This window comes from Sinohyriopsis cumingii, chromosome 2 (assembly GCF_028554795.1).
Source record: "Sinohyriopsis cumingii isolate HCF-2022 chromosome 2, ASM2855479v2, whole genome shotgun sequence".
Classification (NCBI taxonomy): Eukaryota; Metazoa; Mollusca; class Bivalvia; order Unionida; family Unionidae; genus Sinohyriopsis; species Sinohyriopsis cumingii.
Window position 1 is genome coordinate 26,957,836 of NC_142962.1, and position 19,370 is coordinate 26,977,205.

Genomic DNA, 19,370 nt, shown 5'->3' on the forward strand with positions numbered 1-19,370 from the left:
ACTTTCTCATGGGCATGGGTTTATTTGACCATCAGTATTTGATGGAAAATGCAAATATTTGAGTAAATTAGAATGCTTACCTTATGACATTACTATAAAACCCTCCAAAACATTTCTGCAAATGCGATCAATGTATTGGTGAGCTTAAACTGGTAAACACCTGCTGTTTGGGTAGCCACCTAGTGGTGTTAAAGGGATGTAATTAGATTTTCTTTTCTTTTCTTTGTCTATTTGGTATATAGTCAGAAAAGATGATATTCTTGTAAAAAGGGCAGGAATCAAGAAGTAATGGATTTTATTTCCTAGAGTTATTGTGATTGGATTTAGTACTCTCAGAGAAACAATTTACTACATAATCTTTTGTGTGACTAAAATGATTTAATAAAATGAATAATGTTGAGAAATAAAAACTTGTGTGTATTTGAACATCACCCTGATCATTTTGAATTGAGTATATTATTTTATTTCGATTTGTCGATTATATTCATATATGAATTACAGTCTGTGATTTTGTAGACTATACTCTTCTTTGAATTTGCAATCTTAAACTATGCCAAACTTTGTTTGAATTTGTAATCTTAAACTATGCCAAACTTGCTTGCATTTGCAATCCTTAACTGTGCCAGACTTGTTTGAATTTGCAATTTTAAACTATGCCAAACTTGTTTGAATTTGCAATCTTAAACTATGCCAAACTTGTTTGAATTTGCAATCTTAAACTATGCCAAAACTTGTTTGAATTTGCAATCTTAGGCTATGCCAAACTTGTTCAGAATATGAGGTAGTGTGAATCACCAGATAAGCCACAAAAGTTCAGAATCATTATTCATTTGTGTCTGTGTGGTGATTTTATTAAACACACAGTTTCTGCAATAGAGAAAACTGTATACCAGGTATTGGCCTGTACATTCAAGTGCAAACAGTTACTGAAGAAAGCACTTATAACTTTTAGTCTTCTTTTAATGCAACAGAATGTAATAGATCATTTTTGACAAATGTAGTGAATCAAATATCTTAAAGAACATTACTGTTAACCTTAAGGAACATGACCAGGCCACTTGATATCTGTGTACATTCCTCTATTTAAACTGGTCCTAAATAAAACAAAAGACATCCATATTTAAGGAAAATAGAGGAATTTCATTTATCTCTCTGAGTTTCAACTGCCTCTAATTAGGAGCTGAGATAAAAGCCCTACTTTGTTTGTTTCAGGATTAATTTGGTAAATCTCTTATGACTATCACACTGTAATTCATGTGATCAATAAAATAGAATTTTGTACCTGATTACTTGAGAGGGATATTAGTTTTATACATCCCTCATATAATCAATGTAAATTTCACTTTACACCAACAAAATTCACATTTTGTGGAGTTTATATTTAATCCACCACATTTTATTTAATTTTCTTTTATTTTTTCAGAATTTCTTTGAAGGCCAGAATGTATTCCTCCATCATAATGACAATATTATTATTTTCTCTGACCCTTGTACTTACAAAGGTTAATACAGATACATGTAAGTGGTGTAAACATCTACATACTAGAGGGAAACTTGTACCATGCATAATAATTAAGTCATGACTATTTTGAACATCCTATTTTCATAGTCAGAACAAATGGTTAATTGCCATGACATGTGTTCATGTATGTAGGAATTCCATTTCTCAGCTTAATTTCCTTTAAAAATTTATGAATAAATTAAAGTTTCCAAATTTTACAGTTTCTTTATAGTTTTACAGGTAGGGCATAGCTAGCTTGTCATGTCTGTACAACATCATTTTGTTTCAAAGTCAACGTGTAGTGTAAGTAAGGATTTTCATGATGCTTCATCATGATTTAGTAGGGTGGGGATATTGTGTTGCCATTCATCTGTCCATTGCATGTAAATTAACCAACATGGTATGTAGATTGCCCAAGTGGTAACTGTCTGTGAGAGTGACTTAAACGATCGTAGCAGAAAGATGCATGATATATGTGACAAATTTTTCATGTTGACTGTGGGATCACTGTCTGGGGGTGAAGAGTACTTTGGATGGCATATAAAACTACAGCTATTTGCATATCAAATCCCTGCACTTTTTTATTACATCTTTTCTCTCCCTCCAACCCCTTGAACAAGGGGTCATAATTAAGATCTGTAATACCTTTGTGGTACTCAGTACTAAAATTTTCCTTGCCTGATTATATATCCATTCAGTGAAGGGTTGATCAAATTTTGTTTTCGTCCACTTGTCCAGGACAAGTGGTTTCAGAAAATTCACTTATCCAACTTTCATTTTCACTTGTCCCAACATAGTTAAATTGCTAATCTGTACCAGTTTGGGATATTGTTTACAAGAACTGCAAAACATTCTTTCTTAGTCAATAAAATCAATTCAGGGATAACAATCAACCCAATATGGCTGAATTTTTTTTAGTATGACATGTTTGACTTTTTTGGTTGTCACAGATTCTGGCCTATGTCTCTTGGGAGAAATATTTGCTTTATACTCAGCTGCAGTTTGTGTTTTATCCCTCCACTTTCACAATTATTTTCCTTGTCCCAATCTCCCTTACTACACTCATTGTGAAAATAATTTAGAAAACTTGATTTAGCAAACTCATTTTATCCACAGAGTAAATATCAGCTTGCTTGACAACTAATTCTAAAGTGTTCATACATTTTTGTCATTGAAATACAGAGACATTAATTAGTATGATTGTTTCACTTCAGACAGAATATCACGTTGAAGTTAATCCTCTATATAATCAGTTAAAAGTTAAAGAATCATTACTTCATTTAATCAGCTCATAAAGGAAACCAACACTAATATCGGTAAAGTCTCTTTCTTTAATTTAATTTCACTGACTCACTGGATTAAAATCAGTGAGCCATTCATGAGGATCTGATTTGAGTACACATGACACAATAGAGCTGTTTAAAACACTGCTAATTAATCATACTGACTTTGGTTTGCTTGGCATGGTTTGATTTGGTCACATAGCCCAAAATGCAGTCAATCAGTAATAGAACATTTAGACATGAAAAATTATCAATGACCAATGGTGGGTGTGATACAGGATGTAAATCTATACATGGAAATGGGTAGAATCAAGCATTAAGTATACCCCAACAACATGAATGGCCAGATAAAGATAGATAAATAATTAAAGCATGAAAATATGGACTTGCCTGACTTATTAAATAGGAAAGAAGCACTTGTCCTGGATTAACAACTTGGAAAATGTTACTTGCCTGACTTGAACAATGAATAGTCCAGGATGTCAGGCTATGAAATTTGATCAGCCTTTCATTGTTTCAAAATCATTCCATGTCAGATTGGATTTTTCTCAGACATGTAGGTTTATGTGCTCAAGATCTTGCATGTGTTTGATGGTATTCACTTATATTAATAAGCTGATCTTGCATCCCATTAGCTAAGCTTCTTACCACTCTGAAAATCATATTTTTTATTTGATTTTGATTAAGCTTCTATTGTAGGTTATATGTTGAAGATCTTGCATAAGTTTGGTAATACATTGGATTCACTTGTATCAATAATGTAGTCCTGCATACCTTTGCCTAAGCTTGTTACCACTGTGCAAGTCAATTTTTTTTGTTGTTGAGTTATACCGGACATTTTGAATATAGGTGTATTTGATGGATAACTTACATGAGTTTGATTATGCATCGAGGTCATGCATATTAATGAGGTCATCTTGCATGTAATTGGCTGAGCTTGTTACTGCACAGGGCATTGGGCAGTATTTCTGATCCAGTTTTGATCAGGTAAATAGGCTGTTATGTATATTTAATTTAATTTATATTTGATTTAATTTAATTGTTTGTTTGAAAGTTTAAATTTTTAAAAAAATTTATTACATGTTATAATAATGTAATTTTGTTTACTGGAATTTGACATTTTCCAGAAATTAGTTTGACCTGACTGTTTAGTCACAAACTACTAATAATAGAACTTTGTATCTGACCTAGTTCCTTGCCTTGATTGAAAATCAATTTAACAACTTTTTTTTTAAAATATTCATTCTTAATGTGTGTTTGATAAGAATGAAATCGATGTAGGCTGGGACTATGTGACTTTAGACTTAAATAGCTTCTATGATGTTCTCGAAATTCTGTTTTTACCAGAGGGTTGACCCTCATCCGGGAATCTGCTTTGCGTCGCAAGTTAGTGTATAACCTTTGTCTTCAGAGAATTTAGTCAGTTTGGGCTTTTTATCTTGGATACTGAAATGTGTTTTGTTGTGACCAGTTGAGTTGAAATTTTAATTTATGGAATTATTAATTCTTTTCCCTGGAATATTTTAGTGCTCATACAGAATTCTTGGACAAACACATTTATTGAAATTTTATTCAGAATTCAAACACCGGATTATTTTATGTGGTACAACAAAGAAATGTTGACACATCAGTACTATACTGGTTATAGTATATGTCATTGTCTTCCATTTTGGATTTTCATTGGGACTCGACCTCAAATTTATTAGAATATTATATTACTAGGACTAATAATTTGTAATTGGATTATTTTGGATTTGATTCTTAAAACTGTAAGTTCTTTTTTCCATTTTTACCTTGTTTTTAGTGGGAAATAAATTATTTACAAAGCTTGTTTTTGCTCTTTTCTTGTTACTGTTCAGTAAAGCCTAAACATGTAACAAGGCTTACCAAGATCCTGGATGAATACAATTATGAGCAAGATTCATGCATATTTAAAATGCATTTGTGCATCTGATTGACTGAGCTTGCAAACACTGATCATATTATTATTAGACTTGGTACATAGGCCTGTTGTTAGTAGACTTGGTACGTAGGTCTATTGTTATCAGAGTTGGTACATAGACCTATTGTTATTAGACTTGGTGCATAGGCCTATTGTTATTAGAGTTGGTACATAGGCCTATTGTTATTAGACTTGGTACATAGACCTATTGTTATTAGAGTTGGTACATAGACCTATTGTTATTAGAGTTGGTACATAGACCTATTGTTATTAGACTTGGTACATAGGCCTATTATTATCAGAGTTGGTACATAGGTCTATTGTTATTAGACTTGATACATAGACCTATTGTTATTAGACTTGGTTCATAGGCCTATTGTTATTAGACTTGGTACATAGGTCTATTGTTATTAGATTTGGTACATAGACCTATTATTATCAGAGTTGGTACATAGGCCTAGTGTTATTAGACTTGGTTCATAGACCTATTGTTATTAGAGTTGGTACATAGGCCTAGTGTTATTAGACTTGGTTCATAGGCCTATTGTTATTAGACTTGGTACATAGGTCTATTGTTATTAGACTTGGTGCATAGGCCTATTATTATCAGAGTTGGTACATAGGTCTATTGTTATTAGACTTGATACATAGACCTATTGTTATTAGACTTGGTTCATAGGCCTATTGTTATTAGACTTGGTACATAGGTCTATTGTTATTAGATTTGGTGCATAGACCTATTATTATCAGAGTTGGTACATAGGCCTAGTGTTATTAGACTTGGTTCATAGGCCTATTGTTATTAGACTTGGTACATAGGTCTATTGTTATTAGACTTGGTGCATAGGCCTATTATTATCAGAGTTGGTACATGGGTCTATTGTTATTAGACTTGATACATAGACCTATTGTTATTAGACTTGGTTCATAGGCCTATTGTTATTAGACTTGGTACATAGGTCTATTGTTATTAGATTTGGTGCATAGACCTATTATTATCAGAGTTGGTACATAGGCCTAGTGTTATTAGACTTGGTTCATAGGCCTATTGTTATTATTATTATCTTGTTGGCAACATCTACACATATGATTGACATACATTGTATCAGACTTTATGCGCTTCTTATCTCTCAAGATCAGGTTCTTGGATGACATCAAACACGAGGAAGAGACTATGCATATTAGTTATGCCTTGATAGAAAGAAATTTTATCAGAATAAAGTAAAATAGACAAAATCAACATGATATTTAGTTGGGAGATAGTTTATATTGGTTGTGTTCTTACAATGCAACAAAAGCCTGCATAGTGAAGTTGCCACCCGCTGCATTGTAGTTTTTAATAAAATGCAAGTTTTCGCCGTGAAGCAGAAATTCATAAATCTGAGATGAAATGGCAGCTATTCAAAACTGAATAAATTTTGTTGTTTACTCTCATTTCAGGGCAAACAGGATTCTTCATCTTAACTATTATCTGTGTAGTCATTGTCAGTGGTAAGTATTACTCGTACGATGAATATAAAATTAGTAACAACAGAATATCATAAGACATTTTAGTTTTTCACTTTAGTTTTTAAGATCTCTCATGTAATGTTATGCGCCAATGTAAGATGTTTGGAATTCAGAATTCTTGTGCCCTACTTGAGCAATATAAATTTTCAGTGCTGGAGTTTTTGTATGGTTCTATTGGTCATGGGGAACAGAAGATCTTATGTGATGACCTGTCTGTCATACAGCATCCACCATCTTCTGTCAGTCTGTTAGCACAGTTTGGTTATCTCTACAGAAAACTGCTCAGAGAATTGCCATGAAGCATGCAAATTCATCTCAAGTTCTAGCTAGACAAAAATAAAAATGGATGGCTGCTTATGATGGTGACCTGCCTATGATGTTGACCATCTTGAAAATCTTGTTCACTACAAGGGTTTTTAACTAAAAGACTTATTATGATGTCTTCCCAAACAAAACTCTTGCCAATCTGACATCCAGTATAGCCATCATGGTGGTAATTTTGAAAATCTTGCTACTGCTACTCCTCCTGAATGGATGGTCTTATCAACATGGGATTGTCACTGTAAGACTTCTTATAGTGACTTGTTAGTCCTAAGTGAAACTGATGTCAGTTTAACATCCACACAGTCATGGTCATCATGAAAATCATGTATAGCCACTCTTCCTAAATGAATTGTATTTAGATGGGGTTTACACTGAAAAACTTTTTATGACAACTAGATAGCTCAGTTGAAAATAGTGTTAATGTGATATCCAACATTTCTGTGTGGCAGCCAGCTTGAAAATCTTGTTATCCCTACTTCATTTGAAAGACTGGTCATATCGACATGGGGTTTTATCTTAAAGTTATCATATTATATGTTGTTGGTTCAAGATAAAAATGGAGCAAATCAGAACAAATAGATTTGAGCAAACTTGGTATTTGGGTACATTGTGACACCCGCACTGCTACCCATAATATAAAGGTCAAAGGCCAGGAAAAACAATGTTCTGCACTTACAGGTATTTTGTGAACATGTTAACTCGGGTAAGATTGTATTTTTGTAACCAGATTAGGTATGTTCGAGTTTCTCAAGAATATCAGATATGTTCACTAGTCAGTATTTAAAAAGAATAAAATAATAGAATAAACTGACTTACTGAGGATTCATTAAAATTATTGCAATCAGTAGAGCAGTAGCCCCATTTAGGGACTTTTGCTTTGGGGCTTTTTTCCTTCCAACCTAAATGAGCAAGGGATAGGCACCTTTTGCTAACAATTAAGATGTGACATGCTTGTAAACAATGAAGTTATTAAACATACTAGTTTAAATCATACTGAATTAGTCTTTTTTAAGAAAATTGCAAACAATTTACAGATTGACAAATAAATGGGATTTTCTGGATTCAGTATTGATACATAATGTAATTGTCACACAATGCAGCTCTTGTAGTTTAATAAGAATTTGTTATTTGTCATGTAATATTTTCTTTGCTATGGAAAATTCTAACTTTCTAAGAGGCCATGCATGAAAAATTTGATCATTCTTGTTAGTGAACACATTTTAAAAACACTTTGGTGACTGGCATGCCTATATCATATTTTCTGTCACACCTTCCTTTTAGTGACTGGTATCACTGTATCATATCTTCTGTCACACCTACCTTTTAGTGACTGGAATGTCTATATCAAATCTTCTGATACACCTACCATTTAGTGACTGATATGTCTATATCGTATCTTCTCTCACACCTACCGTTTAGTGACTGGAATGTCTATATCATATCTTCTCTCACACCTACTGGTTAATTACTGGTATGTCTGTATCATATCTTCTGTCACATATACCTTTTAGTGAGTGGAATGTCTATATCATATCTTCTCTCACACCTACTGTTTAGTGACTGGAATGTCTATATCATATCTTCTCTCACACCTACTGTTTAATTACTGGCATGTCTGTATCATATCTTCTGTCACATATACCTTTTAGTGAGTGGAATGTCTATATCATATCTTCTCTCACACCTACCATTCAGTGACTGGTATGTCTATATCATATCTTCTGTCACACCTACCTTTTAGTGACTGGAATGTCTATATCATATCTTCTGTCACATATACCTTTTAGTGACTGGAATGTCAATATCATATCTTCTGTCACACCTACCGTAGTGACTGGAATATCTATATAATATCTTCTTTCACACCTACCTTTTCAGGGTTGCCTAAGGTATCTTAATACTTTTTGTACTTTTAGCCTCAAGTTCAGTACTTGGTGCATCCATGTTTGGATTGGCCAGTCTGTTTCCGTCCAGATATGTACAAGCCTGTATGTCAGGACAGGTACAGTATACTAAAAATAGTTAGAATTAAGCTCTGAGAATACATGTTTATGATTATAGACGGCATCATTGATAGTTGTGTCAAGACATTTGCAGTATTCAAGATTTGAGAATATATGTTTATGGCTATAGATGGCATAATTGATAGTCATGTGTAGATATTTGCATTATTCAAACTTTAAGAATATATGTTTATGACTAGGGATGGCGTGATTGATAATTCTGATAAGATATTTGCAGCATTTAAACTTTGAGAATATATGTTTATAACTAGGGATGGCATCATTATAGTCATGTCCAGTGTTTTTAACTGGATGGCATCACTGATAGTCATGTGTAGATATTTGCAGAAATCAAGCCTTGAGAATACATATTTATGACTGGGGATGGCATCATTGATAGTCATGTCTAGGTATTTGCAGTATTTAAACTTTGAAAATACATGTTTATGGATGGCGGGATTGATAGTTGTGTCTAGTTATTTGCAGTATTCAAGCTTTTAGAATACATGTTTATGACTGGATGGCATCATTGATAGTTGTGTCAAGATATTTGCAGCATTCAGACTTTGAGAATACATGTTTATGACTAGAGATGGCATCATTGATAGGTGTGTCTAGATATTTGCAGTATTAATACCCCATATATTGATGTACACACTTAAGTTATTAATACCATGAACCAGTTCCTTCCCTTTCAAAGTTGTTTACCCAAAATTGAAATAAATTATTTAATAAAATTAAACTTTTCATCACAAGTATTGAGACAGTATGCTTTTTCACTGTGGTGATCACCACAACATTTGTTTTCACATTAAATGGATGTAATATTGGATCAACTTGGATTGTGGACAGATGCATGAACTAGCTGATGTAAGTGCCTACATTGGAATGGCAGACCGATTGCTTTGGTTAAATTAGGATGCAGGTTATACCAGAAGCAAGCCATTTGGTCATTAAAATTAAAAAAGTAAACTTGCCCATGAAATTGGGTACTGTGTTGTATACTTGGACAAGGCTTATGAGATCGGCTAGTAACTGTTATATACTCAGACAAGGCTTATGAGATCAGCTACTGTGTTATATACTCGGACAAGGCTTGTGAGATCAGATACTGTTATATACTTGGACAAGGCTTATGAGATCAGCTACTGTGTTGTATACTCAGACAAGGCTTATGAGATCAGCTACTGTGTTGTATAGTCCGACAAGGCTTATGAGATTGGCTACTGTGTTGTATATTCAGGCAAGGTACTTTACAGTGTAACCTTCCTGTTGTGCTGTGACATGTAAATGAGAATTTGTCGTAATTGTTAATAATCTTTTCAAATTAGTGACATCAGAGTCAGTTAATTGGTCTTGTCAAATTAGCACTGCCTTAGTTTATTATGTCAAATTAGCACTTTCAGTCACTTTAATGATCTTGTCATATTAGTGCTGTCATAGTCAATTTTTATTGATCTTGCCATCACAGATATAGTGAAGAACATTTCAAAACAAGACTGACCTAAGGGTCAAACAGCCTTGCAGGCAATGGCATTGTTTTAATATTATTTGAGTAGCAGTTTAGTCAGCTCAGAAGATTGTAGACTCTTTTTAAACAACACATAAATCTGAAAGATACAGTTATCTTAGTTGCCAATTTGCCTCAGTCTCTGATCATGACATCATCAGTTTAAAACATGTGCAGTACGGTGTAAGAAACCAAATGCCAAAACTTAAGTGAGACAGTAAGCTTCTGTAAAATCAGGAAACTTTCAAAAACCTTTGTTTTACTTTTACATTTTATGTATGTGTAACCCACATAGTTGTGGACAGCAATTTGATGTGAGATATTAATAATGCAGTCTATGATAGCTGTTCATTACATGGCATGAAATGCAGGTTAATTCTGGAAAAGTTGCAGTTTGTATAAAAACCAGATTAAAATTATTATTTTGATGAAAACATTTGATTGGAACATATTCCTCATATTTTAATAGTTTTAAAACATTCTTATTTGAAAACAAAACATTTTTACTTTGATGGTGGAATATATTGCAAAGTTTTATTGAGCATGTAACTCCTTTTCATTGCAGGCGATGGGTGGGATATTTGCGGCAGTAGCTAACATAGTGGCCCTGGCTGTGGGTTCAGATGTCACCCAGAGTGGCCTGGGCTTTTTTTTAGCAGCCACATTGACAGCTGTAGCCACACTGGTGGCTTATATACTTTTATATCATTTAGTAAGTACGTCATATCTACTTATTTGTAACATGCCCACTATATAATTAGAACATTTTCAATTACATTTCTGCTTGTCCTCACTTTGAAATTTTATATTTCTTTTTGTTTAAAAAAGTAAATGAAAAATCAGCATATAGTCAAAGTTCCCTGTTAACGGTCAAATTTCTACAACAACCAATTCTTACATTCAGCCAGTATTTGAGTTTACTGATTGTTTTTATGTTTTCATATTTCATGCCCATATAGTTATTATCATTTTGACATATTATTGGCTGTATCCTGCCCAGGAAATGGGAGCTTTTCCCCATTTACACACAGGCAGCCAACCTTGTCTGGCCTGGGCAGTTATTGAACCTGCGACCCATGGATTTAAAATCTGACGCTCGCTTAACTGTGCTAACATGCCTGTAAATGTGCATACATCAGATATCTCCAAAACCAAAAATCTTGAATTTTCATGACAAATCTGGAATTATTATAAAACCATTAGCCTGTATAGTTTGATCAAGATAAAAGTCTTTCTTTTAACCTTTCATCCCTCAACCAGAAACTACAGAAGGAAGGTCTTTATACTCGTGTACTAATTGTGGCAGTGAGATATTTACTAAGATGACCCAGAGGTACAAGCAGCTCTATGGCAGAGATATATGGACTAAATTTACATGTCCCAGTGGTAAAAACAGCTTTATGGCAGTGATATATGGACTAAATTTAGATGTCCCAGGGGTAAAAACAGTCTTATGACAGTGATATATGGACTAAATTTAGATGATCCAAGGGTAAAACAGCCTTATGGTAGAGATATATGGACAAAGATTTAGATAAACCAGTGATAAAAAACAGTCTTAATTTAATTTTTTCATTCATTAATAAATTTTTTCATTATTCATTAAACATCTCTCTTTCTCAGTCTAAATTGTTCCATTATATACAGTGGCTGATTGATGTCAAGACTTGCTGTATTGTATTGTAAGTTTGTTATGTTGTGTTTTTTGTTTTGTTTGTTAGGTGGTCAAAGTCAATGTCATTTGTTAGATAAGGCACTGTGGTTTATTGTGGCATGATATTAAAAAATGAAATGATGCTGGAACTTTATACTTGATGTATGTGTTCAAACAGAAGAATTGTAATTGATTGAAATCTATGGTTGCAAGAATATTATGCAAAAAAGAAAAACAACAACAGCAGTTACTTTTAGTAGTAGTTGCATCATTAGGTAGTACCTGGTTGTTTGTTGTTTTTAAAATAATACTGTTAGCACATTAACCGTCATAACAATATAAAGAAATGGTAGCTAAGTGCCTTTACCAAGGACACCAAGGCAGATCCAAGCTGGCATGTGGAGGTATTGAACCAATAACCCATGGATTACAAGTTTGATGCTCTGCCACCTGAGCTACTGTGACTGCCTCATTAGGTAGTCAATTTGTCAGTTCAAATTTAATTGATTTTACCGACATGAGTATTCCAATCAGCTGAGAGTAAGAGCTTTAATTTTTGCTTTTAAGTTAGTTTTGCCTAACTGGTTCATTTGATTGCAAAGAGTAATGGTAAAATACACATTCTTTTTCTCTTGCAGGAATTTTCAAAATACCATATATTTGATATTGGTAAGTTTTGTTTATTGCATTTTTATGTATTTGAGGAGAATCTGAAATATAATGTTTATCTAATTCAGAGCACTCTCCTGAAGGCTAAAGTTTCAGTTTCTGCTCTCACTGTAGATGAAATTTATTCTTTCCCATTGTTATTCAGAGACACAAAGATGTATTCATGTTATTTTTTTAAGAGATAAAAATCCCAGTAACTTAGACCTATTCAATTACAGGGTGATAAGGGGTGCCACTTTTTATGTTCCCAAAATAGAAGGAAGGTAAACTTATACAGATGAAATTAATAACATTATGGTCATGTCCCATTCCCCACAAAATGGAATAAAAGTATGTTTAGATTTCTCCCATGTAGATTTAAATGGAATGACCCTTAGAAATTTCATTGTTTTTTTTTTTTTTGTATTGTGTAGTGTCTCTATGTGCCTCTGCTTTCCATTCTAGTTATGTGGTTATGTTACTGCCCTGTATTCCAATTAAAGAGACACTTAAATTTTAATTGTGTTCAGAATTATTATACAGTTTTAGTGACAACTGGCATTACTAATCTCCATCATTATCTTTGCTATAAGGTACCTCAGTATAATGCTGTCCCTTCCATAAGATGGGTATGGTCATGAATGCTATTTATCCTAGTTATAAGGTGTATATTTAAATGCAGTCCCTTCCATAAGATGGGTATGGTCATGGATGCTATTTATCCTAGTTATAAGGCATATATTAAAATGCAGTCCCTTCCATAAGATGGGTATGGTCATGGATGCTATTTATATTTATCCTAGTTATAAGGTGTATATTAAAATGCAGTCCCTTCCATAAGATGGGTATGGTCATGGATGCTATTTATCCTAGTTATAAGGCATATATTAAAATGCAGTCCCTTCCATAAGATGGGTATGGTCATGGATGCTATTTATATTTATCCTAGTTATAAGGTGTATATTAAAATGCAGTCCCTTCCATAAGATGGGTATGGTCATGGATGCTATTTATCCTAGTTATAAGGCATATATTAAAATGCAGTCCCTTCCATAAGATGGGTATGGTCATGGATGCTATTTATCCTAGTTATAAGGCATATATTAAAATGCAGTCCCTTCCATAAGATGGGTATGGTCATGGATGCTATTTATCCTAGTTATAAGGCATATATTAAAATGCAGTCTCTTCCATAAGATGGGTATGGTCATGGATGCTATTTATCCTAGTTATAAGGCATATATTAAAATGCTGTCCCTTCCATAAGATGGGTATGGTCATGGATGCTATTTATCCTAGTTATAAGGCATATATTAAAATGCAGTCTCTTCCATAAGATGGGTATGGTCATGGATGCTATTTATCCTAGTTATAAGGTGTATATTTAAATGCTGTCCCTTCCATAAGATGGGTATGGTCATGGATGCTATTTATCCTAGTTATAAGGCATATATTAAAATGCAGTCCCTTCCATAAGATGGGTACGGTCATGGATGCTATTTATCCTAGTTATAAGGCATATATTAAAATGCAGTCCCTTCCATAAGATGGGTATGGTCATGGATGCTATTTATCCTAGTTATAAGGCATATATTAAAATGCTGTCCCTTCCATAAGGTGGGTATGGTCATGGATGCTATTTATCCTAGTTATAAGGCATATATTAAAATGCAGTCCCTTCCATAAGATGGGTATGGTCATGGATGCTATTTATCCTAGTTATAAGGCATATATTAAAATGCTGTCCCTTCCATAAGATGGGTATGGTCATGGATGCTATTTATCCTAGTTATAAGGCATATATTAAAATGCAGTCCCTTCCATAAGATGGGTATGGTCATGGATGCTATTTATATTTATCCTAGTTATAAGGTGTATATTTAAATGCTGTCCCTTCCATAAGATGGGTATGGTCATGGATGCTATTTATATTTATCCTTGTTATAAGATGCTATTTATCCTTATTTTAAGGCACTCAATATAATGCAGTCCCTTCCATAAGATGGGTATGGTCATGGATGCTATTTATATTTATCCTTGTTTTAAGGCGTCTATTATAATGCAGTCCCATCCATAAGATGGTGATGGTCATGGATACTATTTATTCTCGTTGTAAGGCACACATTATAATGCAGTCCCTTCCATAAGATGGGCATGGTCATGGATGCTATTTATCCTCATTATAAGGCATGTATTATAATGCAGTCCCTTCCATAAGATGGGTATGGTCATGAATGCTATTTATGCTCATTATTAGGCACACATTATAATGCAGCCCCTTCCATAAGATGGGTATGGACATAAATGCTATTTATGCTCATTATTAGGCACACCTTATAATGCAGTCCCTTCCATAAGATGGGTATGGTCATGGATGCTATTTATCCTCATTATTAGGCACACATTATAATGCAGTCCCTTCCATAAGATGGGTATGGACATAAACGATATTTATGCTCATTATTAGGCACTCATTATAATGCAGTCCCTTCCATAAGATGGGTATGGACATAAATGCTATTTATGCTCATTATTAGGCACTCATTATAATGCAGTCCCTTCCATAAGATGGGTATGGTCATGGATGCTATTTATCCTCATTATAAGGCATGTATTATAATGCAGTCCCTTCCATAAGATGGGTATGGACATAAATGCTATTTATGCTCATTATTAGGCACTCATTATAATGCAGTCCCTTCCATAAGATGGGTATGGTCATGGATGCTATTTATCCTCATTATAAGGCATGTATTATAATGCAGTCCCTTCCATAAGATGGGTATGGTCATAAATGTTATTTATGCTCATTATTAGGCACTCATTATAATGCAGTCCCGTCCATAAGATGGGTATGGTCATGAATGCTATTTCCTCATTTAAAAGTAATATTACTATAAACTCACTTCTGCAACATTCATGTATTCCTTCACACATGAACACAAATTTGAGAGTCTGTTTGTTTATAATAAATACAAAGTCTGGTAACTAAGTGTTTTTCTCCATTATGTTGTTGGATGTTGACACATGATGACACTGAATGATAGGAGTAATCATACCCATTTCTTGTTCTTACAGGAAGATCATTAGACGATAATGTAAATCACAGAGATGAACTTGTCATCAGTACAAGATATGGATGCACGTATTACTATAGGATATTAAAATTGGTTTGTATTTTCATCTTTTTTGAGGAGTAAGATATTGGGATAACCACCATAAGTCCAACTTTCTGTCTGTTCATTACTGAATCTCCTCTTAAACCATTTGCCAGAGGGGAGGATCTCATCCTTGGCTGCCTTGGAAGAATGCATGCTATAATGGTTGCTGTAGTTTGTTTACCTGACAATTTAAAAACCTCATCGCAGATTCCTTCAATATATCAGCATATTGATAACAGAACATTTAGTGTTTTAGTACTTGTAGATAACTGAATACCATAGCAAATATTTTAGCATGGATATCTGCTATAAATTCAATTCTGTTGCTGTGTTCTTATTAATAATTATTTTCTCTAAGTAATCTGGAATATAGAGGCCTTGTCATTCAGTTTTTGTTTAGTCAAACTTAGTGTGCAATAAACAGGCCTTGAAATTCCTAGTTTTTGTTTATTCCACCTTTGTTTGGAATATACAGGCCTTAATATTCCTAGTTTTTGTTTAGTCCAACATAGTGGAAAAGCAAGACCTACCAGTCACATCTCCAGTGGCGATGGCAGTTATTGTGGCAGTGACTGTGATATTTCATAAATCTTGGGGTTAATCCTTACAAAACACAGACAATTTTGGCTGCAGTTTTCCCCCATCTCTGTTTGGTCTCCTGCTAAATATTACAGACCTAAATTTTGCTGCAAGGCTTTGGTTGTGTTATTTAATTGTATTTATTCCCTAAATACATTGATATCAACTCTTCAAACTTTGCACAAATCATTGAGTAAAGATTTATGTTCTACAACACACTTGCCTGTTCATCTTTGGAGTCAATGAGGGATGCCTTACAGACTCTTCGTTTCTAATTATAATGCAAAGAATATGGCCACCAATATGGTGGCCAAAAGTGGCCTTCTTGTAAATTTTGGTTGCTACTCCTCCTAGATGGAAAGTCATATTGACATTGAGTTTTGACAAGAAGACTTCTTATGTTTTATTGATGCTAATAGAAAGGGGTGCTGTACTGACAGCCAATATATCCACTTTGAGAACCTTGTTTTTGCTACTCATCCTGAATGGAAAGTGATATTGACATGGGGTTTTCCTCTGAATGAAAATGGTGCCAGTGTGACCTCAAATTTGTCTGTCATGGCAGCCATCTTGATAATCTTGCAACTACTCTTCCAAAATGGAAAGTCATGTCAACATGGAGTTTTCACCAGAAAACTTCTTACAGTGATTTTTTGGTCAGGAATAAAAATGATGCCAATCTGACAGCCAATATGGTCACCTTAGCTGCTATGGTGACCATATTGGCTGTCAGATTGGCATCAGTTTAAGATGGATGCCATCTTAAAAATCTTGGGTTTTTTTGCCCCAGAATTTATGCTCATATCAGTATAGGGTTTTCACCAAAAAGACTTGTGATATCTAGTTGGTTCTAATTGATGATGGCACCTCAGAGACATCCATCATGGCTGCTGCTAGGAACATCATCCAAATCTTGTGATTAATTCTTCGGAATGGATGGTCATATTACCTTGATGTTTTCACCAGAAGTCTTCTAATGGTGTCTAGTTTCTCTCAAGTAAAATATTGTTGATCTTACATCAAATATGGTTACCACTGCAAAATCATGTTACTTAGTCCTGCTGGAGAAGTTTTCAACACTCAGCAGTTAAAAAGAAGAAATGCTTTTACCTTTAATTCATTGAAATTATTTTTGGACAGTTTATTGTCAGTCCCTTTGTGTGACATTTTTTTGGTCTTTACACATTAGCACAATTAAGCAATAACCCTTAAGGTAGACAAATGAAATTTAGTAGACCTGTTCATATGGATATCTAAATGACCTGAATAGATTTTCGATTGTTTTTGGACTTATTTTGTAAGCAGTGGGGGCATATGTGTTTTACAACTCATATTTAGTTTCATTTACCTCTAGTTTCAAGACATGAATGTGATGCTATTCAGGTAAGGAATGAATAGTGTAAATATAAGCCCTTTGCAGAGCTCTTCATAAGATTTGATTAATTTGGATATTTGACTCCCAAGTTTAGAACTAAATTCAGTGGGGCAATTTATAGTATCCCAAAATGCAAATTGAGTCTTAATTATCAAGACATTGATTGTGCCTTTGAGAATGCTTCAAACAACTTAGTAACAAAGATTCATTCAGAGTGCATTTGATTATAGGCATCTATTTGAGTTAGTGTTCGCATAGTGTTCAAGTAATATCAGTGTTCACATAGTGTCCAAGTACTATCAATGTTCACATAATGTTCAAGTACTACCAGTGTTCACATACTATTCAGGTACTATCAGTGTTCACATAGTGTTCAGGTACTTTCATTGTGTGCACTGTGTTCAAGTACTATCAGTATTCACATAGTGTTCAAGTACTATCAATGTTTGCATAGTGATCAAGTGCTATCAGTGTTCACATAGTGTTAAGTACTATCAGTGTTCACATAGTGTTATATACTATCAGTGTTCACATAGGTTAAGTACTATCAGTTTTTTCATAGTGTTCAAATACTATCAGTGTTCACATAGGCTCAAGTACTAATAGTGTTCATATAATGTTTAGATACTATCAGTGTTCAAGTACTGTCAGTGTTCACATAGTTTTTAAGTACTATCCATGTTCACATAGTGTTTAAGTACTATCAGTGTTCATATAAGTTCAGGTACTATCAGTGTTCACATAGTGTTTAAGTGTGACCATTTCAGAAGTGAAAGGAATATTCAGAACTTTTCCCAGTAGTGTTATGGAGCAATCCACTGACAATTTTGAACAAACTACTTAATGCATCCAATTAAACTTTTTGTGTAATTTGAATACATGTGAAGCTATTTTCATGCATATAGTTTGTTTTGCATAAAATATGCATGTATACTAGTTATCAAAGGCTCAGAAACTAAATTTTCATTTGTGCATTTTCTTACAGATTTGGGTAGAAGGACTTTGTGTGTGCCTGGTATTTTTTGTGACTTTGTCAGTCTTCCCTTCTATAGCCTCAGCTATTGTAACTACTGAAACTGGAGCTGAAGCCTGGTCAGGTACATTTAATCTTAATTTGCCTTCAGGATCATTTGTGTACATTGCAGTTTTCATGTCTTACCCCATCTTCATGTCTAACAGAGAAGCAATACAATTCTTGACCAAGAATATTCTTTTATTTTGTCTGGAGTTTATTTCATTATCTACAGCCATTATCATATATGCCAGCCTTTACACTCTTGGTGTAATCATTACACTTTTACCATATAATATGTCTTATGCTTGCCTGTATACAGATTACACTTTTCCAGTTCATTAAAAAAATAAAATAAAGCAATAAAAAGTTTTTCATATTTATTATCATCTCCTTAATCCCACTCATCGTATAAATTTGAGAATATTCTAAAAAGAAAGACTGCTGCATAAGAATAGTGTAAGAGGTCATTTGTCCATTCCAGACCATCACGTACTTTCCTTATTTATTATTTATAGCAACTGTATATGACCCATTTCCAAGAAAACAGACAAATTTCTTTAATTTGAAATTTAGTCTCACTGATTGATGATATTGATAATCAAGTTAGCTAGCAGACCAGTCTGTACTTTTAAAGAAAATTGCACCAGGTTTCTACTGAAGTGGGATTTTCTAGTGTGTCTTCTGGATGAAAATTGTTAAGCAGATGGATCTTTTTAAACTTAAAAGCAAGTCTGATCAGAAAATGAACAAATGAATACTGTTCTACAGATCTGTAAAGGAGACTATGAGAGTGATATAATACAGCACTCAGATTGAGCACAAAAGAATTTGTGGACTTCACCACCATTCAACAAAAGATAGACATG

General features: G+C 33.8%; 1 protein-coding gene across 4 annotated transcripts in view; it reads left to right on the forward strand.

Moving 5' to 3' along the window:
* Nucleotides 1-19,370, forward strand: part of LOC149804517 (equilibrative nucleoside transporter 3-like) — a 56,057-nt gene that overhangs the window by 9,479 nt on the left and 27,208 nt on the right. For all 4 annotated transcript variants that reach the window (XM_089941002.1, XM_089940995.1, XM_089941009.1 and 1 more), the window contains exons 5-11: nucleotides 1,424-1,518; nucleotides 6,167-6,217; nucleotides 8,476-8,561; nucleotides 10,638-10,784; nucleotides 12,365-12,395; nucleotides 15,453-15,544; nucleotides 18,475-18,586. In XM_089941002.1, coding sequence (XP_089797128.1) covers nucleotides 1,424-1,518; nucleotides 6,167-6,217; nucleotides 8,476-8,561; nucleotides 10,638-10,784; nucleotides 12,365-12,395; nucleotides 15,453-15,544; nucleotides 18,475-18,586 — 614 coding nt within the window. The remainder of the gene's footprint in view (nucleotides 1-1,423; nucleotides 1,519-6,166; nucleotides 6,218-8,475; nucleotides 8,562-10,637; nucleotides 10,785-12,364; nucleotides 12,396-15,452; nucleotides 15,545-18,474; nucleotides 18,587-19,370) is intronic.